At 42.8% G+C, this 25,516-nt stretch overlaps 1 protein-coding gene across 1 annotated transcript in view; it reads left to right on the top strand.

Annotated features, from left to right (window-relative positions):
- Positions 1 to 23,859, top strand: part of HS6ST1 (heparan sulfate 6-O-sulfotransferase 1) — a 294,236-nt gene extending 270,377 nt beyond the window's left edge. The window contains exon 2 of the mRNA XM_036743453.1: positions 17,968 to 23,859. Coding sequence (XP_036599348.1) covers positions 17,968 to 18,676 — 709 coding nt within the window. The 3' untranslated portion in view covers positions 18,677 to 23,859. The remainder of the gene's footprint in view (positions 1 to 17,967) is intronic.
- The last annotated feature ends 1,657 nt before the right edge of the window (positions 23,860 to 25,516 follow it).

Below are 25,516 nucleotides of genomic sequence, written 5' to 3'. Positions count from 1 at the left end.
AGACTGCAGAACATTTGTAAAAAGCAGAGGAATGAGGCTCCCGATCCAACCACTGACTATAAGCAATAAATGTATGTTCGGGAAAGAAAAGAGGGCAGTACTTTTTCACTCTGTCAAAGGAAACAGTTTCACGCCAAATGCCTGATCCTCTCCAGTGGGAGATTGTAATTGGCACCTCATCCTACTCCAGCTCCGAGCTCCCAATGTGGTCTGTGGTCAGGGAGGCTTTCATCACTTGGGACCTTTCATTGTGTGCGGTTTGTTCTTTGATCAGGTGTTTGCTCTAAGTTGGTTCCGGAGTAATTAATTAGAGACTGTAATGCCAAGGTGGCTCAGGGAGAGCTTGAATAACAAAATGATTGATTAAGGGCCTCTGCTTGGCCTGAGATTCTTTTTGCTATGCGGTAGCATCTGCAAGGAATGCTAAAGAGAGATGCTACAGCCCTTTCATTACTTTGGGAAAGGGCTCAGACTTGACCATTTCTCCAATGCAGTCTTCTTAGACTGGTTAGAGAACAATGACCACTTACTTCCTCACAACCTGACCATTTTGGAATTCCCACAGCTGGTCTCCTCACTATAAACTCATCCTTTTCCCCATACTCCTAAGATACATTGAACCGAGGCCTGTGACTTTATGATCCTCCTCTCTATATGTGTACCTGTAGCAGTGTGCCCACCTTGGAATTATGGGAGGAAGCCAAAAGCTACAAGTGGTGTGGTCATGATCTTCAACTCTGTATCAACTGCCTACTCTGCCCAGTATGTGGTAAGCCCAGAGAAGAGGAATTCATGGTCTCCTTCATGAAAGAACAGAAAGCCTAGTTCATAAGATCATAGTTCCTTTAGAGCTAGAAAGAATCTTAAGAGTTCACCTGGTCCAGCCCGCATCTTTAAATGACTCATAAAAGGTCATGCTGGTAGTAAGTGACAAAGATAAAACGTGAGTCTTTGACTCCAAATGCATCCCCCTTTCTTCTGAATCTGACTGCCACCCCAGGCAATTAAGGTACTGAATAAATGCTTGCTGGTGATGGTGATGGCCATCATTTAAGAAGAAGGTTAGCATGGCCTGGGCAGCCTATGTGTGAATGCTCAGAAAAGATACCGTAGCTAATACTCTCCTTAGGAAGCTCCCTGAAGAAAAATAACTCACATTTATACAGTTTTCACTCATTTGCTTTCCACTTAAAAACCCTGTGAGTGGGTTTACACAAATATTGCCACAGATAAGGAAACTGAGACTCAGAAAGATTAATTTATTTGCTCATGGTCACATGGCTAGTGTTTCGAGGCGGAATTCAAACCCAGATCTCCTGACTACAAGTCCCTTTTTTTTTTCACTATACCATACTGCCTTGAGGACAGAAGCCACGTTTCCTGTCTCTCCTGTGACCTCGTCAGCTACCACCATAGTGTTGTTTACATGGTAAATGAGCACCAGTCTGTCACAGGGCTGTGACCGTCTTGCCATATGTAGTTGGAGACTCATGTATTGTATAGCCTTGCCACTTAGCATGTTTATTACAGTTTAGGTTGTACCCCACTGGAAAGCAATAAATCAGTGATCACTTTACATACTAAAGTCATGATGGGGTGGCTGTGCTATATGAACAACAAACTAAATAGTCGTCATTGTTGTAACCAAATGCAGTTTGCACCAAAGCGAATGATACCCATAATCTTTCTGTTGTGTTCCGGTAATATCCATACTGGCATAAATGACAGGTCGTTCACATCAATAACTCTAATTAGCATTGCTTTTATTCAGCCCTTTTTTCCTCTTCTCACTTTGTTACTTCTCTGAAATGCATGATCAGCGTGAGTGTGTCCAGCTTGCCCCCAGTCCCATCCACCATTTAATCATCTCCCACTGACACTAAATAAAAACGTAAGCTCAGAATCTTCCTGCCCAATGTTCATAGCTCCGTCCATGCTATTAGGCTTTCTTTTCTCTCCGCTGAAACGCATAGGCTCTTTTTTAATAAGTGCTTCTTGTTCCCCAGCCACAGGTTCAGTGTCCTGAACGTTTGAGGGCTTAAGGCGTCAGAAATATGGGGTGACCGCATAAGAGCCAAGCAAATGCACCCCTCTCCTTTCCTTGGAGAAGCGGGGTGGGAGAGGACTATCAGCGTAGAATGTGACACGCTGTCAGAGGTGTTTGATATGTCCCATGTTTTTGCTTAATTGTTTTTTATTTGTTACAGTGGGGGGTGAGGGGAGGAGAGTAGGGGGGGCATGTTTGGAATGCCTGGGATGAGAAAAAGGGATCAATAAAAACTAAAAGAATAAGTTTGTATCCTAAAAATGAAAAAAAAAAAGAAAGTCTCTCTGAGCCTTGAAGACATGATGGAAAAAACCCTATTATAGTGCTTTAAGATTTGCAAGATAGTAACTAACTGCAGTCACCTCCAGTTCAAAGCAGGGACCTCAGAGTCAGAGAAACCTTTGTGCTATTACCAGGCTCCTGAGTCATCAGAACCCATACTTAGATTATGGTTGTTTTAGTTTGATTTGTTTGTTTGTTGACCCCTCTAATATAATCAGAGATCTAGAGAAGTTGGTAAGAATAGAGACAAACCACTTTTCAGAGTAGATGACCAGACCCAAGTAAATGGAGTGGCAACGCACTGCATACAGTATGGTATTGTATAAAGAAAGAAAGAGAAAGCAAAGAAAGGAGGTCTAGGTTTCTCATCCCAAATGTGTGACCTTAGGCAGGTCCCATCTCTTCTTTGGCCCTTAATTTCCTCATTTGTTAAATAGAAATAATGGCAACTTCCTTGACTAATGCAGAGTTGTGAGAATATAGTAAGGTAACAGATGTGAAAGGACTCTTTAAAAATGTAAAATATTATTTTAAAAAAATCACAGAATCACAAAATTTTAGATTTTGGACAAAGTTAAGTAGCCATCTAGACCAACCAATACTTGAAAAAGGACCCCCCTTACATTTTTAAAAACATATTATTTAAAAAATAGATGGACCCTTCATTATTATTACTTCGTGTTGCAATATACATAGTATTAATGTGATCTCATGTTTGATAAGAATTCAAATGAAAAGGACTAAAAAATAAAACTTAGTAATTAACAAATAGCTTTCTCTTTAAGGACGGGCAAGTCAAGTCATCAAATCAATAAGCACGTATTAAGTGCTGACTATTTACCAGGCACCAAACTGACCGATCAGAGGAAAGGGCCACAAGGGAGGCATGATCTTGCAGGGTGAGAAGGCTGCTTCAGCTTGGAGAAAGAAGTCCAGTGAGTCCGGAGTAGAGCCCAGAGAGCAATGAAAGTGGCAGAGAGAGCAAAAGCTAGATTTTTTGTTTTGTTTCTGAAACATCTCATACCCATATTGTAAAGGTTAATAAATAATAGAAACCTCACAAGGGTCTTCCCCAGCCCCGCGCCCACACAAGATTACATTTTGTTTGGTCATTCAGCACTGCAAATCAGCATCGACCAAGCGGGTTAGTGTACCATTTAGGCTTTCTCTGGATGCCCCCAAATATTGGGAAGGTAATAAAGAACATTGTCCATGAGCCTTGATTTATACCAAGCTGTCATCTTAGGGCCCTGCCCCGAGGTGAAGTTTCAAAAAGTCCTGATGACATGGAACTAAACTGCTTTCCAAATGGTGCTGGAGCATAAGTTTTTAATGAAGCCCAGAGCCATCCCAAACCCCCAGGTCCAAGAAGTTTTCTTTCCTTTTTCCTTAATTTTTTTTATCATTCTGCTGATCTTTATCACATCTGTCATTTTGAAAAATGAGCAGACAGCATTCCTACAAAGTTCAGTACTCCTAGCACACACACTGCCCAGTCTTCATGTTCAGAGAGCCAGCCACTCTCCCAGCTTTGGGAACAGATTTTATTCCCTCAGGAGCTAGGGCTCCAGCAATTCTAGATCTCAGAATTAGAAGGAACCTCAGTGCTATTACCTGAAATTTGAGCCTAGAAAATAAATATAAAAGTCCAAGTGAGAATGAAGGGATGGAAGGTAGATAGAGAAAACCAAAGGTAAGAAATTGAACCCCGGATTCCAGATGGTTTCCCCTACTTGAACTAATAATCTATTATAGCATTTTTTTAAATTCCCATTTTTTCTCAGTTAACTGTCACCAAAAGGCCATTATAATCTCCTAATAGGACCATGGTGAGATCAAAGACTGTGCAAGACTTAGAGATGCTATTTTGTGCTATGAATAGTAGATAAGCCTTCCTTCCGAATTATCACTATATTAACTCAATTCAGTGTAATTTATCAAATATTTATTAAGTAGCAGTAGGTATTAGTACTAGGAACAAGGGATACAAAGATTAAAACTGATCAAGTTCCTGCCCTCAGAAAGGTTATAGTCAAACAGCAAAGATGGGGCATGTATATAAATAAGTAATATACCAGTTAGAATATATGGTAGACAGAGGAGGAGATCCAGTGAAGTCAGTCATCAAATATTCATTTATCAAGCACCTACTTTCTAGCAGGTATTATGCTAGGAATCAGGGTTACAAATAAAAATAGTGAAACAATCCCTAGTCTCAAGGAGCTGACATTCCAACAGATAAAGTGCTCTAGGAAAATTTGAGGAGGGAGCAATCACGTTTACCTGGGAGAGGATGGAACAAGAAGATAGGAAATCAGGGACGACTTCAAGGCAGAGGTGACATCTGAGCTCTGATTTCGAAGAAGAGAACTTCCATCCTTTCTCATCTTGGCTGATCAGAATGCCCTGCTTCTAATCAAGCCTCAGCTCAGGTGCCACTTCCTATATAGTCTTCCCTGATACATAATTACCCCATTTATTAGTGCCCTCCCCCCCCTCCCATTACTTTGTATTTACTTCTCTGTGTATATGTTTTACCCCTATAGACTTATAAGCTCCTTGAGGGGAGGGTCTGTTTCTTTTCTGTCTTTATATTCCCCCTACCTAGAACAGTGCTTAGAGTACATCAGCTGGTTGAATGCTTGAATTCAGCTAACACTGGTGTTCCAGTCAGGGGAAGAACCATGAGCTAATGGAGATGGGTCACAGAGTTTCCGTCCCCTCATTGAGAATGGCTGTACTTTTTAGGTGTAAAACTGTGAAAATGATGAGGTATCCAGAAGCCATTCAAGAATTTGGAGAGTTATGGGAGAGTTTCAGAGAAAGACAAGATTTTACCTTTTAAAGAGCTTAGAGTTGTATTTTTATCCCCTATTTAATTACATTTTAAAAGTGATTGAAAGAGATGTAGGGAGATACTGGGGAAGGAATCTATTGCAGTTAGAGAATTGCTGGTCTTTTTGAGTTACCTGGAACCAGCATCACAGAATTTCAGAGTTGGAAGGGACCCCAAGAAGCATCAGGTCCAACCACAACACCTTAACAGAAATCCACCCAAAAACATGCCGGGCAAATAGTGGTCTGGAGTCTGGAGCCCATTCCATTGTGCTTATTTTTGCCAGATGGAACCAAGCAGAACCAGGTGACTCCTTCTTCCGTATGACAGACCTTTAGCTTAGCAGTGTCCTTCTCAGAACTGAATATAGTACTCCAGCTGTGGTACGACTGAAGTGGAGTACAGCAGGACGTGACTCCTAGGATTATAGCTTTAGAGGTAGGGAAAAAACCTTAGAAAGCCATTGAATCTGACTCCCTTCTTTTATGGCATGGGGACATTGAAACCCACAGGGCCGAAGTGAATTACCCAGGGTCACTTAGCTCATAAGTGTCTGAGATAGATCCTTTCAAAATCAGGTCTTCCAGACCACAAGTCCAGTGCACCAACCACTACACCACCTAGTCAGCACCTTGTCTCTGTCAATACAGACTAAGAAAAATTAATTTTTGATTACTGTATCATACTGTTGAATCATAATGAGATCGAACCTACTTAAGTATCCATGTTGCCTTCTAAAACTACCTGATCTTTTTCAAAGAAACTTTTTCAAAGAAAACTTCTCCTCTGTGTTATATTTATAAACTTGATTTTTGCACCCAAGCTTAAGATTGATTTATATTTATCCCTATTAAATTTAATTTAGAAAAGGATTTGGCTCCACCTCATAACCTATGGGTTTTTGGGAGCCCTACTCTGTCATCTACCCTATTATCTATTCCACCTGTCTGCAAATTTTATAAGGATGCCATCTATGCTTTTTCCTAAGGCATTGATAAAAACAGTAGCAACACAGGGCCAAGCATCCCAGGGCAGTTCCTTAGAGGCCTCCTTCCAGGTTTGTCTATATCTTATGTGTAACTATACAGGAAATCCCAATAGTGCAGTTTTAAGTTTTAACAGCTTAAAATTTTACTAACACTTTTGAAACAACCAGTATAAATGTGAACTGATAATATTATAAAACAATTAAAGAATAATACAGATTTTCAGCAGAGGGACAGATCATTGTGGAATTAAATCATTAGAGAAGTTATCCCTGGTAGTAAAGGAAATTTGATAGTTGGCTCACATTGGATTTTTTTTTTAATTTTTGCCACAGCAGTTCACAAAGATGTTCTAATAAGGCATAAAGGAGTTGCATAAAAGAGCTTAATTGTTATTGTTTTAAGTTCATAATAAGCCACTTAATTCTAAGAGATCTGAGGCGGGGTAGGGCAGAGAGGTGACCACTGTAGTTTAAACACAAAGGTATTCAGTGATAAACAGAATCCACCCACCAGCCTCTCCAGGTGGGAAGAGGGATGAGGAATTATTCATTCTCTATTGAGGCTTAAACCACCTGACCCAGGACTTACAATTAAAATGGGGGTCCCATTACACTGAGAGACTTCACTCTTGAGCCACCAGCAGTCAGCAGTAAGGTTGCATTTCTGTTACTGTTTTTTTTCCCAGCATCCAGGATGACATTTACACTTACTTGTCCAGTTTCCTTTGGGACCAGTGGCAAGATGGCTAGCTAGGATGATGGAAGAGTATGTGGCTGAGATCATAAGATAAAAAGCTAGAAGGAACTTTAGAGTTCCTAGACCAACCCCCTCATTTTACAGAAGAGAGAAATGAAGCACAGAGGGGTTGTAACTTGCCCAAGGTCTTATTATTGCTTGCTAGTAATTAGCAGAGGCAGCCTTTAAACATAGGGGTTAGTCTGTGGTCAGGGCTAGAGTTAGCTTTTGATAAATTTATATATTTAAGCCCCAGGTAGGGAAAATTCTATCACCTAAAAGATAGTCACACCAGTTCCAGGATGTTAAAATATCATTTAGACATCAGCATTGCCACTTTCTTTACCCTGGTTTGGGAATTCACCATTTATAGCTTGGGCTATAATACAAAGAATCTATGATGTTTGTTTAGGGGGAAAATATACCATAGAATTGTCTCTAATTTTTCCAATATGCAACCCTTTTTTTAAAAAAAAATTCTTGGTTCATTTTTTAACACCATCAGTCATTTTTGGCTACACTTTTCCATAAAAATCCACCTTGTATGGGGGCAGGGGGCAGGGCAGGTAGTGAAACTGACAAACAAAAGACTCAAATCCTGACTGTGCTCAGCATTTCATGTCCATAGGTTCCCACCTCACTGCCAAGAGGGCAGCAGTATTTTTCAACATCTGCTCTCCATAATCAGTCTTGATCATTATAGTTAATATTCTGTCCCACTTTTAATGTCATGTTACCTAAAACCTATCTAAGTTAGGTCTGCTCTTAAACATTATTGATTGAAAGAATAGAATGGAGCCTGTACTAAGTTATGCTCATATGCTATTTCAATAGCATTGGTTAACTTTGTGAAGTTATTTTACCAGAACTCCCCCAGGATCCCGGGCTCAATGAGGTAGATAAAAACACTGGCCTAGGAATCTGAAGACCTGTGATCTAGATCTGGCTCACTACATCTCACTTTGGGCAAGTCGTCTTATCTGTAAAATGAAGGGGTTGAACAAGAGAATTTCTAAGAACTCTTCAAGCTCAAAAATCCGTTATTCTTTTTTTTAATCCATTATCAATATGATCCCTGATAATCTAACGTTAAATGAGATTTCTTCCCTTCCTTTCTTTAAGATTATGTAAGTGGGGGCCGCTGTGGTATAGAAGAAGATCTTGGCAATGGACTTATCTTGGTTCTCTGCTTATAAGCTATATGGTCTTCAAAGAGACACTTTGCAGCTTAGTGCCTCAGTTTCCCCACATGTGAAATGGAGATAATAATCTTGCTACATGCTGTTTATTTCACTCTGCTGAGTCAGTAAAATACTGGCTATAAAGCTCTTTGTAAAGCATAAAGCAATATATAGATGCCTGTCATTATTGTTATTACAAGGTCTATCTTGTTCATTTTATAGTTGAAAAGACTTAGTCCCAGGAAGAAAAAGTGGTTTAGACCCATCAAAACAGTTAGGCAGTGATATCCATTTGCCCCTCAAAAAATGCTGGCAATTTCTTTGTAATTTGATAAAAAGAATTGGCAAAGCCTGCAGAATGTATTGAATAGAATGCTGAGCAGCTTGGAATCAGGAAGACGTGGGTTCAGATCTGGCCTCAGACACTTAATAATTGTGATCTTGGGCAAGTCTTTTGATCTTTTTGAGCCTTCCTTTCCTCATCAGTAAAATTCGGGAGCTGGATTCAGTTACCTCCAAGATCCCTTCCATCTCAAAATCTATGATCCTATGAATGTATTGATTTTCAGAAATTTGGAGTCAAAAGATTCATCTGAGGAATTCCTTTCTTTTTTTTTAAATTAACACCCATTGCCAGTATGATCATAGGATTCTGTGCTGGAAGGGGGCTTAATGATCATGAGCCTAACCTCTCCCCCCTCATTTTGCAGATAAGGAAACAGATTAAGTGAGACCTGCCCAAGGATATTCATCTAGTAAGCATGAGTCAAGACTCAAACCCAGTTCCTTACCTCCAAATACAATCTCTTTTCCCTACCCCATGTTGCTTCTCCTATGGTAGGTAAGGATCCAGAAAGGGCTGTGATTAGAGGAAAAGCTAAAAATTCTAGCAATACTTTCAGAAAACAAGCAGCATGATTCTAAAGATAAGATAAAGCTAAAATAACTAGGCCTTATTTTTTTTCATAATTAGAAACTTAAAGTTTGGAAACGAAAGACTTAAAAAAAAAAGAACCAGTAAAAGGCCACTGTGAGTTTCAGACAGTAAAATTTTAATGCCATAAGATGCTATATAAATAAATGTGAGTTGTTAAGAGCAGAAGGTAGTGACATTCTTACGGTGCTAGGCTGAGATAAAACAATGAAAAAGCCACTGTAAATAGGATTGTTAACTATCTTAAAACACTAAAATTAGTCTGGTTTGTGGGTTTCTTAATGTTCTTTACAGAAGTCCCCAGAGGGGCAACCAGGATCTGGAGTCAAAGCTGACTCACTGTCTGAGAGCAGTTTGTGAGGCTGGTGCCTTTCACTTGCTCCCAGGAGAGATGAGGCTTTACCTGGGCTCTGTGGACTCAGTCATTGGGTGATTTGAGGACTGGACAACGTATATTTTAGATCTGGGGAAGTGAGAGGTAAATAAATGCCAGTGAGTCCTGGATAGAATTCAGCTCTAGACCTTCTCCCTGTCTAATGTCAAACCATCCACCCCTCACCCCCCCAAAGCCCATAGCTGAGATTGGGTCATTATAGAGCAAGAATTCTTGATCTTATTTTGCAGCCAGTCTGGTGACATCTGTGGAACCCTTCTCAGAATAATGTTTTAAAATGTAAAAAATTAAATACATAGGATGACCAAGGAGATGAATTATATAGAAAGTGTGATTATCAAAATGTTAAAGAAACAAGCTTGCATACCCCAAGTGAAGAATCCCTGATGAAGTAAAGCTAACTGGCCTACAAGTTAGAGGGATCCATAGGAGGCCCCTGGATAGAGACCCAAAACAACCACAATCCAGCAGGCTGAGAATCCTAGAAAGCTGGGTTCCAGCCTTAGCTTTACCACTAACTTGCAAATCACTTGACCTTTCTGAGCCGAGTTTTCCTTATCTGTAGAAGAGGGAATTGCACCAAATGACCTCTAAATTTCCTCACAGCTCTGATCTCTTATGATCTCCATATGACTTGGCCTCAAAACTGTGCATAGTCCCTGTTAGTTCCCTTGGCATTTGTTTACGTCTGCTGAGTGAGGGTCCACCAAGGATCAAATCCCCTGCCACCTCTGTATGTATACTCAGGAATAACAAAAGGCAAGGTTGCCAAGGGAATATCGACGTGTAGGAGGTGGCACTTCTCTGCTCTGCTACAATTGGACTTATTATCCTGTTACTATCCTTAAAATAGAGCGGGAAATTAAGAAGCTAACAGTGGTTCAAGGAAGACTTCCATCTCAAAATCCGAAATAAACCATTGAATTGCAGGCCATTAATCCTATCCTTCGAACTGAAGCAGTGTGGGACCGAGTGCCCTCTCTGCTCATTTTACCGCCTGTCCAACTTTGGTAGTCTGACTGGGGAAGCCGCTTCATTACTCTGGGCCTCAGTTGTCTCACCTCTGAAATGGCCAGACAACCCAAGGAGTGTGGGGAAAATAGGCTGGACTGTTACAAGAGGAGAAACTAAAAGTGCCTTCAGTTATTCAGCCTGGAATGAGAAAGGTTGAAAAAGATCATAATCAAAGACAAAAAGTTCATAAATGAGTCTGAAAGGGAACCATAGAGTTAGGCATCAGATTCCAGACAAGAGAACTAAAGGCCTCCCTCCCTTCCCCCCACCACACCCCCGGCTCAGAAGAGGTGGTTTTAGGACAAGAGGTCAGCTTACTTCACACAGCCCAGAGTAAACTCTGAACCCTGTCACCCACACCAAAGGCTAGACAGTGTGCAAATATAAACAGCCTTTAAGTCGGCTTCAGCATTTTTCGTCTCCACTTGGCCAGTGATTCTGTGCTGCCTTCCTAGTATTCTCTCATTTGTGGTTAAAAGGGCCAGGGTCTCCCACTGCATCCTGGGCCATCTCCAGTCGTCATGATGAATATCAGACCACTGGACCCAGATGGCTCTGGAGGAGAAAGTGAGACTGGTGACCTTGCACAGCCCTCCTTCACTCAAATCAAAGTCAACCACAAGTCATGTCATCATTTCCCTGGTGCCATGGTCCTCTTCGAAAACGAAGGACAAACACAACAACCTCTCATTTGTGAGTCTTCTTTCTCCTGCTGGAGAAGAAATTCTTTTCCTGAATAATAATAGCTTTAAAGTTACAAAGCTGCATTGCGTTTGTCATCAAAGGATATGGGTTCAAAGTCCAGCTCTGCTATTCAGTACCCCTGTGACTTTGGGCAAGGCACTTCACCTCTGGGTAGCAATGTCCTCATCTCTAAAATGAAGAGGTTATACTAGACCTCCCTTCTGGCCCTAAGGCCATGATCTTATGATGAGACCTGAGTTTGAATCCAGCCTCAAACATTTAGGAGCCACATGAGCTGAGGCAAGTCCCTTCCTTCTGTGACTCCTTTTCTCACCTATAAGATGAGGGAGTTGTACTCAGCAGCCTCTAAGGTGCCTTCCAGGTCAAAATCTAAATCTATAAGTTATCAGAGTAATATTAATAGGATATTATCAAGTGATTAGATTTTGAGGAGGAGAGAAGAATCAAAGACAGCAAGGCTTCAAACCAAGTTGACTTAGGCAACTAGGTGGCACAATGGATAAAGCGCTGGAAGGAACTCAGGAAGATCTGAGTTCAGATCTGCCTTAGACACTAGCCATGTGGCCCTGGACAACCTAATCTCTGTTTGCCTCAGTTTCCTCATCTGTAAAATGGGGGTTATAATAGCACCTATCTCTCAGGGTTGTCGTGAGGATAAAATGATATAATTCTCATAAAGCTCTTAGCACACTGTGCCTGGCACAGTGGGCATTATTATAAATGTTAGCTGTTATTGATAGTGGTTGCTGTGATAATGGTGCTGGGGCTGGTAGCCTTGGAACTCTGACCCCAGGGCTCTAGATGGCCCTGCCCAGTTAACAACTTCATATATAGGCAAAGTCCTGTGAGAATGGGAGTCAGGAAGACTTCTGGTGGGAGAGCTGAGAGTAGCCAAAGAAGGTAGTGGGGGTTCACAGCAGAGCATGGTTGAAGGATCCAGAATTTGCTGACTAAACAGTTTTGCCCTGAGACACCACCTGGCATTGGAAGGAGGAATTGCCCCTCCTGGAATCTGTAGTTGAGCGTATTGGACAAAAGGATTAGGGAATAGGGAAAAGGTCAGGAAGTGTTCTTCCAGGGAAGTTCTCTTCCAGGACTCTTTTCTTTGGAGGGACTCTTGGAGGTGAACTGAGAACTAGCAGAGGAAACACAATAAGGTGAGATGAGGGGGAACCGTTCTTCTTGACTTGTGGGGAGGGATCATACTGGAAATGTGCAACAGAAATGCTTCACTGAAGTAGGATTAGCAGCTCAAAGCATATTTTAATGACCAGCAAAGGGAAGGGGGGGAGACTTTTATCAGAAAGCATGGTGAAATTTCAGTAAATTAATAGAGGAAATGTGTAAGTTTAGAAAATGTCACTTGTTCACCAGAGTTTTTTTAGCTCAAGAAAACCACAAAGAGGGAAAAAAGAGAAAATATCTAAAAAGGGACTGGGGGCAGGAGGAGAGGTTGGCAAAGGGAATACTTAAATCTGTCTTGCCTACAAATATGATCTCAAAGAAAGCCATTTGTCCCAGAAGGCTTTTGGTGGGGGGGAGAGCATTAGTGGAATTTTGAACCTCCTTGGGTCTTCTTCCCTACACCATGTATTCAAGGGAGGACCTAATGTGCTTATGATTTGTAGGATGCAAGTATAAGATGCCCTCCCTGCCCTCAGGGAGCTTTTAGTCTGGTTTAAGAAGCAACATTTACACCCATGAAACAGTTAAATACACAACCTAGTGCGGGACAAATGCCAAAATGAGCATGACTAGACAATAGTGGTTGTGGAAGAAGCAGGAGGAATTAGGGTGGGGATGTGGTCAGGGAAGGCATCCTGGTAGAGGTGGGTCTTGCGATGGCTCCTGGAAGACAGACAGGACTGAAGGAATTTGAGGAGGAAAAGGGCAAGAACACTCCAAGCAAGGCAGAAGAAAAACATAGAGCCAAGGAAAATGGAATATGTTAGGGATTTTAGGAGGAGACAATTAGAAAAATCTGCCTGACAAAGACAAGCATTTTGTCTAGGAGGCATCTGGGTGGCATAGTGTATAGAGCACTGGACCTGAAGTCAGGAAGCCCTGAATTCAAATTCAGCCTCAGACACTTACTAGCTGTGTGACCCTGGGTAAGTCACTTAACCTCTTGTTTGCTTTAATATGCTGCAGAAGGAAATGGCAAACTGCTTCAGTATCTTTGCCAAGAAAACCCCATGGACAGTATTGGCACACTATAGTCCACGGGATCTCCGTAACCCAACAGTAGTTAGAACAGTAATTCCAAGATAAGCCTGGAAAGGGTCTATTTGTGGAGGGCTTTGAATGCCCAGATGAGTTTGGATTTCATCCTCTAGTAGAAAGCTATTGATGGCTTTAGGAAGATTACTGTCCGTCACAATCCTCTTCTTTCTCTTTCATCTTAGCCAAGTAGCCTACCCACCTTAGTTGGGAGACCAGGAATCAGGAAGAACTGAGTTCAAATCCTGTATCATATTAGCCATTTTATGGCTCTCAAGACATTTGCCAGAACATTGCTGGCCTGAAAAGGTGTTGGTGGTGCCAGGATTGCCAAACAAGAGGCCTACTGTCACAGTGGCACCAAGGATCCTGAGAGTCCCCAGAAAAGTTCTTTTCATGTAGAGATAGATAAGACAGGCCATGCAAAGAGTTATCAGAGTTTGTCTTTACTCCTCTCCCTTTTTAGTGCCCTCACCCATTGTTGCACACTGACCCACTCCCTCAGAAATCCATGCCACCCACATTCCCCCTTTCTTCCCTCTCATCAAAACTGAAAGAACACATGTCCTCTCACCTGAGAACCCTGATGTCTGTTCATGACAGAGAGTTAATCAAATAAACTAATCCCAACCAATGCATTAGCCCTCTCGGGTAGCATAATAATTGAACCCACTTAAAACATGGGTGCTTGAGGGATTTCAGTAGCTTGGCAAGCTGGAGTAGGGGAAGGTTCAGGGTCAGAAGGATCTTTTAGCCTCTTCAAATAACATCTGTTCTGCTCATTCTGACCCTGCCCAATGATGCCCCATGAGGCTGATGTTTGAGCAGAGACTTTCGGGGTGCTCTAGAGGGGTTTCATCTCCTGAGCAAGGAATTAGACTACATGACGTCCAAAGTCCTTTCTAGTTCATAAATTCTGTGATAGAGCTCTTCTCTCATGTTGGAAGAGTGTCCTCATCAACCATTATGGAGTTTATCCACTGTGCCACCTGGCTATATGTATATATGTATGTATTATGTATGCACATATATGTGTGTATACATGTGTGCATATGTACATCTCTGATGGAACTCACATTCTGATGAGGGAGACATGTAAATAACTGGGTTTTGCAAGACAAATGGATATCTAAGATTTGTATTTTATTTTATTTTGGGGCAGGGCAATTGGGGTTAAGTAACTTGCCCAAGGTCACACAGCTAGTACATGTGTCAAGTGTCTGAGGCTGGATTTGAACTCAGGTCCTCCTGACTCCAGGGCCAGTACTCTACTCACTGTGCCACCTAGCTGCCCCCTGAGATGTGTATTTTAGACAGATGGGTATCTATACAGGCATACCTCAGACTGCTACAGTAAAGCAAATATCTCAATAAAACGAGTCACATGAATTTTTTGGTTTCCCAGTGCATATAAAAGCTATGTCTACTGTACTGTTTATACTGCCATCTATTAAGTGTAAAGTAGCATTATGTCTAACAAAACCAATGTACATATCTTAATTAAAAATATTTTATTGCTAAAAAATGCTAACCATCATCTAGCCTTCAGTGGGCTGTAATCTTTTTGGTGGTGGAGAGGCTTGCCTCAATGTTGACGGCTGCTGACTGATCAGTGGTGGTGGTTGTGGTGGTTGTGGCAATTTTTAAAAATAAGACAACAGTGATGTTTGTGGCATCTATCAACTCTTCCTTTCACTTGACCACTTAGAGGCTGTTGTAAGGTTATTAAATGGCTTAATTTCAGTGTTGTATCTCAGGAAATAGGGAGGCCCAAGGAGAGGGAGAGACAGGGAACAGTCAGAACACACACATTTATCGATTAAGTTCACCATCTTACATGGGCATGGTTCATGGCACCCCAAAACAGTTACAACAGTAACATCAAAGATCACTGATCACAGATCACCATAACTGAGATAATAATAGTGAAAAAGTTTGAAATCTTGCGAGAATTACCAAAATGTGACATGGAGACACAATATGAGCACATGCTGTTGGAAAAATGGCGCCAGTAGACCTGCTCAATGCAGGTTTGTCACAAACCAATAAAGGCAAAGCACGATAAACCTAGGTACGCCTGTATGAGATAGATTACATATGTCTTGTATTACCTAGTTATTTACATGTTGCCACCTCCATCAGAATGTGAGCTCCACAAGGACAGGAAGCATGGTTTTTTTTTTTTCTATGCCCACTGCTTTACACAATGCCTGACACATAGGAAGTGCTTGTCGACTGCCAGACTGATCTCCTGCTTAGGTGCTGGATAACTGAAGCCAATGAATCCCTATTTGCGTTCAGCCCTTAGGGGCCTGAGGTTTCAGGTTCTATGACTCTGACTCTAACCCACCTCTAATCCTTGGTGGATATGTGATTATAGCCATCTTTTGACCAAGCATAAATGGGAGCTCGGGCTTGTCGACTAGACCTGATTTAGAGCTTTTTATAAATATTCTCCCTCATTTGATTCTGACAACAGCCCTACAAGGTAGTTACTCTTATTATCCCAATTTTACAGTTGAGGAAACTGAGGTTCAATGACTTTCCCAGGGTCACACAGCTAGTCATTATCTGAGGATGGATTTGAACTCGGGCCTTCCTGATTCCAGGCCCAGTGCTGTGTCCACTGTGCCACTAGCTACCTCATGTTTAGCTTTGGAAGCTTCCAAGAACCACTTTGCCCACCACATTCTGCGTTGCAGGAGGTGGGGGAAGGGAGGGGAGGGGGAGAGTAAACGGCTGCTTCTGAATTACATTAATGGAAGGAATCTTCCCCACCACCACATACGAGGAGAAAAACGTCGGCAGTGTTTAGCATCAGTGTCTGTCGCGTGAACATCTGGCATCCATCATTGAGGCCTGTGTCTCTCCTCTGTCATATTTTATCCCCATCTGTTAGTGGTTTCTTAGCACTGTTTATATAAATCATAGCAGCATCCCAGGCAGGAGAGATGAATCATTATTATAGGCTGCTGTTTAGAGGAGAGAGGGGAGAAAGAGTGGGGTTTGGGGGTGGGGGAAAGGGAAAATCTTCAATTATTCTTTTCCCATTCTACAAATGTTTCTTTACTAGACTGTGTGTGGTGCTTTGGGCATCTTGGGGGATGATGGTCTATCCCATGGAATTAGAACAGCTCTTGAAGAAAGTCTACATTTTGGCCAGTGGTGACCCATTCTTGGTGGATGACTTTTTATTGGATAGGAAAAGCACCACACTGGAGCATATTTGTGCTCTTTTTCCCTGCTGTACCCTCCTCAGTTGACCTCAGGCTCTCATAGCGCCTTATCCCACGCATTCTACCTCCACCCTAACCCAGCATGAGGGCTGCCATACCTTGTGGCTCCCCGAGTACCTAGAGGAGAGATATCGTTGGCCTATCTATTTACAGAAACAAAAACATAACAAAACCTAAAGCTGGAAGAGAACCTGAGAAGTCATCTAATCCAACCTTCTCACTTTACACATGAGGACAGTGGGACCCAGAAACTTTCAGTGATTTGCCCAAGGTCCCAAAGCTGGTTTGATCTGGTACGTTTATTTTTTAAACCATTTGTGTTATTTTACCGTCTCACCTTGTATAGCAAAGTATTATATAGTAAAGATAGACGACAAGGCCATTTCTAATAAGGTGCTAGTAATTCCAAGGAACTAAGTTTAAGTAATGTAAGAATCCAGGAAAAGAGTATACAGACCACTATAATCTTGGAATGGAATAGTTGAGTCTTGAGTTGAACCTTAAATGGAAGCCTGGACGAAGGGTAGTACCTGGGTGGGAGAAGCATTTTGAAACCATAGTCGATCTCAGAGCTAGAAGGGACCTGAGAGGCTCTTCTTGTTCAATCTCACCTAAACTGATGGGGAAATTAAATTGTTATTGGTTGGCAGACTCAGACCTTTCCAAAATACAAGGTATCTCTGAATTCATATTCATTCACCCACTTCATTCCTGTAAGATTCAGTTCAGGTACTAGGAGACCATCCTTGATCTCCCTAAACTCCTGGTGCAGTCCCTCTTATCCCCCATGGGAATGGACCCTTCCCAAGAGCAAGAGCTGGTTTTGCTTCTTCTTTGGATCCCCGGCATTTAGCACAGGACCCGGCATTCTGGATACAATGGTAGACGTGGAAGTCCACCAGGAACATGCACCTGAGGATCCTGCTTTAGATACCTACTAGCTGTGATCCTAGGCAAATCATTTAATCACTCTGCCTCAGTTTCCTCCTTTGTGAAATGAGGTTAATAAAAGCATCTACCACAGGGTTGTTGTGGAGCTTAAGTGAGCTGATGTGTGTGAAGTGCTCTGCAAATCTCTTTCCTTTACAAATACCAGCTATCAGTAGTAGCAGTGATAGTAGTGGTAGTAGTAGGGGTAGTGGTGGTAGTAGTTGTGGTGGTAGTACTAGTAATAGTTGTACTGATAGTAGTAGTGGTGGTGGTAGTAACATTAATAGTAGTGATAATAGTAGCTAGCATTCGTATAGATCTTTAAAGTTTGCCAAACATTTCACATACTATCTTATTTTATCCTGACAGGAATCTTAATAAATACTGCTTAATACTGCTTAATAAATCCTTGCTGACTGACTGATTCTCAACTCTTCCTCTTTGTTCTTCTCGTCTCATTTCAGAAAATTCTACTATATTACGCTGCTGAGAGACCCGGTGTCCCGCTACCTCAGCGAGTGGAGGCATGTTCAGCGCGGGGCCACCTGGAAGACCTCACTGCACATGTGTGATGGGCGGACCCCAACGCCCGAGGAGCTGCCCCCATGTTATGAAGGCACAGACTGGTCAGGCTGCACCCTGCAGGAGTTCATGGACTGCCCCTACAACCTGGCTAACAACCGCCAGGTAAGGATGCTGGCTGACCTGAGCCTGGTAGGTTGCTACAACATGTCCTTCATCCCTGAGAACAAGCGGGCGCAGGTCCTTCTGGAGAGCGCCAAGAAGAACCTCCGGGACATGGCCTTCTTCGGCCTGACGGAGTTCCAGAGGAAGACCCAGTACCTGTTTGAAAGGACTTTCAACCTGAAGTTCATCCGGCCCTTCATGCAGTACAACAGCACCCGGGCGGGTGGCGTGGAGGCGGACAGTGAAACCATCCGGAGGATCGAGGAGCTGAACGACCTGGACGTGCAGCTCTATGACTATGCCAAGGACCTCTTCCAGCAACGGTACCAGTACAAGCGGCAGCTGGAGAGGATGGAGCAGAGGATTAAAAATCGAGAGGAAAGACTTCTCCACCGGTCCAACGAGGCCCTTCCCAAGGAAGAGGCAGAGGAACAGGGACGTTTGCCCACTGAAGACTACATGAGCCATATTATAGAGAAGTGGTAGCCCAGGGGAGCCTTTTCTACTTGACAGCACCCAAGAATTCTCACGGGGGGGGATCATATGGTTGTGTGACAGAAACCCACAAAACTTTATTTAAAAAATCCCAAGTCTATTTGACAGGAGGTAGATGTGTCTGAAAAACACACAACAGGGAGGGGGGAAGAGAGGGAGTGGGGAAGTGTGGCTTTTTACTGTTTCTACAAGGCCAGACGTTCTTTAAAAAATAAATAAAGGAAAATTTCAAATGGGTCACAGCCAACTTGTACTTAACACAGAACCACCAAGTCAGCTCCCCCCATCTGAGGACCAGGACTGCACAAATGGTTTGTGCCCCAAGCTCAGAAGAGGGTCACATTCCTTTGCATCTGTGCCCTGAGCATCCAGGCCAATGGGGGAGAAGGCGGTGGTAGCTTTTAGAAAAGGAAAGTCGTGACAGAATGGCTTGGCTATCAGTCCATCGTCTAACGACAAAAAGCAGCAGTGCTCAGGTTCATATCGCCATAGAGGAAAACAAAGTTAAAAAAAAAAGACAACTAAGGGAGGGTTTCAAACACAAGGGGGAACACAGGGGATTTTGAAGCTGTCTAAGATATACCCCATGCCAAGGGGCCCTCATTACTTCACCCATAAGCTAGGAGGTCATCTTCAGAGCACAGGAAAGAGAAACCAAATTTGATTCCATATAGAATTGATGGTATTTATGCGCACACAGACACACACATACACACATCATCCCTTCTCTAGCCTTAAAAAAGGTCAAAACACCAGTGTTTTGTTTTGATTTGTTTTAGTACATCAGGCAGGTTCTTCCCATAGAACACGGGGACCATCTCACTCAAAAGCCTGAAGAGACTATGTGGACCCAGACAGAAACCATCACCCATGCCTTTATTACCTGTGAGCATCTGAAATATTTATGAGGGCAGGTACCTGTCTTTATTCAGGAAAACACAATTACTTCTTTCAAATTATCTTAAGAAGTTTGGGGTTTTTTTTTCCCCTGCACTTGCCCTCCTTTAAGACCATCCCTAGCTTTCAAAGTTTGCCTGAAGACTAAACAGCCTCCTTACTTAGAGAATAACACAACAGGAAAACCACAGGAAGAAGGAAAAGGACAAGCATTGGGTCTTTGGCTTGAGTCCTGCTGGCCCCTGCCATTTCAAATCGTGTTCCCCCCAAGGAGGAGTCAGATTTCATTCTCCTGCTTAATATCAGAATCCCTAACTGGAGTTGATGCCCGTCAACAGGGGGCCAGCAATACATTCCTGCCCATTTCCAGCTATCTTATTCCACATTCTCCAAACCACTTAGGTATCTTTGCCACTCTACTCTGCACCTGTGTATTGACATGGAAATTATTTGGGGTAGGGGGGTAATTTACATATTAGGCTTTATTAATCACCCCCTGGAACTGAACCATTATGGAGGGAGACAGTGATTAGAGGAAGGCAGTTGTGTGTTCCAAAGCTGTGAGCATGCCTGTGGTATAAGAAAGGGGCCCTGGGAGTTAGGCCCACTGAGGTGTTTTTACCCAGCAGCTCTCACCCCCCAAGGCCAACCACCACCACGTCCTGCTTTTATGTCGCTGCCTTTATCCCCAGAATCGGTGGCTTCAGAGGGTATCGTCAGAGGGTATCCGACTGGCTTCAATGAAATTTACATCCAGCACCCCCATCGACCAGTTATGTGGAACCAGTTGGCCACCGGAGATGTTACTGCCTGAATGGACGGTGTAGAGCAGGAATGAGGCCAGTCTCCTGCACAGGATGGAAGCATCCCCTGAGTGTCCGTAACACTCTGGAAAAGACCTTATGGAAAACCTCCTAAACTTCCCTCATGTTTGGAGAGTTGCTAAAGGATTCAGGATGTGACCCCAGTCAAAAACTCTGCCCCAAGCCTCAGACTCCAGTTATTTTCACATTGCTTATTTGTCTCATGGCCTCCATAGATAAATGGAGTGAAACCTCAGTTAACAAAAATAAAAAATTTCTAAAACCTCAGTTAAGTACAACTCAGATATAGGACCCTCAACTAACCAGAATTCTTTTGTGGGACGGGGAGGAAGGGAAAAGCAACGGCTGCCATTGGATTTTAGGTGAAAGAAATGCAAACCTCAAGGAAAGATGCTGGTGTGAAGGACTTAGTCAAGAAAATAATTTCCAGAGGCTATCCTGAGCACATTCTGAAGTCATCCCAATTCCCCTACATCTTCTCTCTCGACATCAAGCAGTTAGAGTGGATGTTCAGGACAATATCCTTGAGGCCCTACGTGACCTTCAGTCAGGAAAGAAGGATTCCATTAAGTCATCCACACACCTCTGAATGAGGCAGGAAAAGGAGGGGACTCTGGTACTTTAGAAAGTGTTTCACCAACAGAGGCTGGTACTGAAAAGAGGTTTATGGCTTACTCTTATTGCTCAGAAGTTCAACTAACCAGGAACTGCATAGGGTTTTGCTCTCAGCCTCTTGAAATCCTTCTGCCTGTTGTAAAGGTCAGTCCTTCGGTTTATTACGCACCTCCCTTACAGATTCCAGTGTGATCCTTTGGCTCCTGGTGTGTGTATGTCTTTGCTTTCTGGTGAATACTATTCTAGAGCCATTTTTCCCATCCATTAAAACATTTCACAGTTATCTCCACCCACCTTTCCAATCCACTGGCCAAGTCCCCAAGGCAGCATTACTCCCCAAATCTCTGTTGTAACTTCCCTGGTGTCTTCTTCTCTTCCTCCATCCTTCTTGCTTCCTTTCACTGTCCTCCCTACTTCCTCTCCCTGTTTTCCTCTTGCTTTTCTTCTCCTTCATCCCACACTTTGTTTCCAGATCTCTATTTGCCGTTGCTTCCCTCCCTGTCCTTTTCACTTCTTTCTCACCCCCATCTTTCTTTTCCTCTCTTTTTTCCTCCTGTAGCCATTCTTCAGCTTCCTTTTATTTCCGTCTCCCCAGATTTCCTAGCCTGGTACCCGCTCTGGTCACACTATAAAGTGAAGTGTTGGAAAGGAAGTGTTGCTGAAGGTCCTGGGGCATTCCCAGGTGGTCTCACTGTATGATACCCTTGCTCTATGGAATGACCCAGTGTCAGGATCCAAAACCAGGCTCCTCCCCACCCCTCTCCCCAGCCACCCTGGGAGACAGGCAATCTGTTCTAATCTGAACTTGAGTGGGTGTCCTCTTACCTCCCTCAGCCAGAGATGCCACCTCCATTTTCCAGCCGAACCAACCATTGGACAGCCCAACCCTTCAACCAAATGATCCAGAAATGCCCTCTGTGTCAGAGCGGCATCAGCAGCTCCGAAGAATCCCTAGGCCCCTCTCACTTTGTAAAAGCTCCCCAACACTAGACAAGGCTTTGAATGTTCTTGCTCTCTAGGTATGTGCCAAGCAGGCTGCTTCTTCACCCCTTCTTTCCTGGAAGCACAGCAGAGTTTCCAGAACAGGTTGTGACAACAGCCTGTGGAGTGGAATAAAAATACTCTAGCTATATTTAGCTATTCCAGGTGCTTTCACATCTATTAAGCGATCTTAATGACACTCTGTGAAGTTGGTATTTTTATCTTCTTTTTGATAGGTGATATAGTTGAGGGAGGCCTAGAGAGGTTTAAGTGACTGGCCCAGGGTCACACAGTGAGTTAGAGACAGAACCTCACTAAGAGATCCCGAGAGGAAGATGGGGTACAAGCTTCTGTCTCAGGATGTGTTAGTAAGGACCTTTCCTAGCCCAATTTTCACTAGGATATCTAGGCAAAAATAAAATCACTGCAGAGAATGGGGGAAGCTTTTTCCCCCCAGTTTGATTTCTTGCTTTAGTACAGCATGTCCTGGTATCTGGGCTTTTTATTTCCTTATACACGAACTGAAGAGGAATCAGGAACCAGATGGGATGGGTTGCTAGCTTGTATGCCATGGCAGAGAGCAGTCAGCTCTTTGGGAGGCTTGCCTTCCTGGCCCATTTCTGCCAACCTAATTAAAAATGTACATCATAAGCTGGGTACATCCCATAGACAGAGATGATTGGGTGGGTGCTGGTTATGTGCTTGGGGGTGCATGTCATATGCAAGAAATAGAGGTGATTCTGTGGGTGAATTTAGTAGAGTTGGCCCTTTTAAATGGCAAACCAGTAATCAGTGGTTTAGCTTTGAAAATCTTAATGGAGAATTTCTCTCATCAAAATGATCAGCTGTGGTTTGGAAGAGTGACAGGGATCTCTCACCAAGATTAGTGTGGGCTGTAGAGCCCAGTCGTACTTCACTTGGTGTTACTCCCACATTCAGGAAGGGACTTTTCATTTGCCAGGCACACTGGCCCAAGTACAATGTGGAAGGATGCGAGCGCATTCCTCTCTTGTAATTCCCTCTGCACCAAGCCTGGGACTCCCTCGGAGGACTGAATCAAGAGACCTGTACTCTGAAAGGCTGATCTGCTTTGAGAATAGTGCTGGGAGCACGTGATTTGTTTTGTACATATTGAAATATGTTTTAACTTATTTTTAATTGCCCCAATTCCCCTCGAAGTGATGATTTTTCTGTTTCTTCGTTTGCATTTGGAAGTTTAAAAAAAAGGTCTCTTATTCTTTCCATCACCAGTACTTCGGGTGCCCGTGAGGCAGAGCAAACCCGCAGCTGCCAATGACCGTCCTCGAATTTTCGGTTCACTCTGTTGGCTTTTGATTGAAGGCATCACTTGTACTCCCTTTCATTTCAGCAACGTCTTGGAAACAGAAAGGATGAGCCAATGGGGAAGGGGAGTTCCCCCTTACAAGTTGCCCTTTCTGATGACTTTATCTGCCAGAGAACTCATGTGGGGGGAGGAGGGGAACGGTGTTGCTGAGAGGGCAAACTCAAAAGTCCAGTAAGTTAAAAAAAAATCAGTTCCTGACCCAGCCCCAACCTAGGCCCAGCAGACCCAGCTGCTCCCCTGGAGCTAAGAAAAAGGAAAGCCGGGGTTTTCTGAGCAATGAGTCTGTGACATTTTCAGTTTAACTTGAGCCCAGTAACATTTAAAGCTTTTATTTATTTATAGCTTCTTAACAAAAAAAAAAGAAAAAAGAAAAAGTTGTGTTCATTGAGAAGGAATTGTTTGGTTATTCGTCTAAGAAAATGGTTCAACAAAAAAAAATAATCTTCTAATTGTTTTTGTCTAGGTCAAGAATGAATGTTAGCAAATGAAATAAATCTTCAAATTGAGCCCTGGCTGCAGTGTCGTCTGTCATTCTGTCGCTCATAGCCACAATGCTCTGGAAGTCTGGCTGCTCTTCCAACAACATGCAGCGTTTTCGTTGTGTTGTTACTGTTCAGTTGTTTTAGTCATGTCCAGTTCTTCATGACTCCGTTTGAGGTTTTCTTGGCAAAGATACTAGAGTAGTTTGCCATTTCCTTCTCCAGCTCATTTTAGAGAAGAGGAAACGGAGGCAAACAGGGTTAAGTGACTTGCTTGGGGTCACACAGCTAGTAGGTGTCTGAGGTCACATTTGAATCCAGGGCCAGGGCTCTATCCACTGCACCATTTACCAGCATTTTTTAGGGTTGGTTTTGCAAGACCAGCATTCTTGAGGCTGTATCTTTAGATATATTCTTTTGGTCAGTTGTCAACACCCGCACAGTGATACCCAGACAAAGGCCAGGGGTCCAAACAGATAGTTTTCCCCCTAAGTGTGAATAAGAGGGAATTTAGCACCGTAAAATACCATGACTTCAAGGTTAAAGTCTAAAGCATGGCAGTGATGAATCATTAATTACCGTATTCAACATTCTCTCTGCTTTCTCTGGTAGTAGATCTGACTCCTCAAAGCATTCCCAAAGCTTAACTCAAAGAGGTAGCTAGAATGTGCTACTAGAATCTTTTAAAGACCTGTATCTAATTCCCTCAACCAATCCCAACACGTTTCTGACACCTGATTTATCCAATGACTCCAAGTACTTCAGTCACTGCCAACTTGATTAACTAGGTTGTTTTCTCCTAATTTATGCTTCTGTATTATTGTTTGGTTGATTCTGTAACTCAGGCAAAGAAGCATTCTCCCCTGATAAAGGTTAGGGCATATCATAGCAGAGAACATCTCTGTTAGTGATGTGAGTTGAATTAGGAGAGTATGAAACCATCTTTTACACTCTTTCCCCACCCCTGGCTTAACAGTTAGAATCTTCCAGGAAATCCACTGGAATACATTTGACAAAGTCCCAAATCAATCAGCCAGTATTTATTAAGCCCCCTACTATGTGCTGGAGAGCTCTCTAGTGTATGCACATTTTTGTTTTTGAATGTCATCTCCAATGCCTCATACAAAAGTTTCCAGAAAAATCATTGTGGCACAGCTCATAAAGAGACTGGGAAATGAATATTCAACAAACAAAACATCAAAGGTCTTCCCTATCCCAAAAGCAAAGAAAATCGAGCCTCTCATCCCAAAAGAACAAGGCTTTCCCTCTGAGAAAGGAGATTTGATTTTCTTGCTCATCGCCCCCTTACCCTTAGGTGAAAAATCAAAGAGTGCCAGGTGAAAAGTCTTCTGTGATTTCCTTTAACATATGGAGAAGTGGACAAAACATTTCCAGGCATCCCTTTCAGACACAAAGCACCCCAAATATGCCCAGGAAACATTTTTACTCATAAGGCAGTCTCACTGGAGAAACAGACATAAATCTTTTCTGAGTCTTTGTATGGTAGGTCACCTGAAATTTCTCCCAGTGGAGCCCTGCCAATCCAAAGGAAGGTTCTAATTCTCTCCTCACATAGGCTAACTTAAAAGGAAAACAAACTCAGCAAAACATTCCAAGAGGCTGCACCTCCCGCAAAGGAATTCGATACCTGGAATTGATTGCTTGAGGTTTCTAGGCCACTCAGGAAAAA

The sequence above is a fragment of the Trichosurus vulpecula genome, chromosome 2 (genome assembly GCF_011100635.1).
Source record: "Trichosurus vulpecula isolate mTriVul1 chromosome 2, mTriVul1.pri, whole genome shotgun sequence".
In the NCBI taxonomy this organism is placed as follows: Eukaryota; Metazoa; Chordata; class Mammalia; order Diprotodontia; family Phalangeridae; genus Trichosurus; species Trichosurus vulpecula.
Note: the sequence above shows the minus strand (reverse complement) of the source record. Positions and strands in the feature narration are given on the sequence as shown.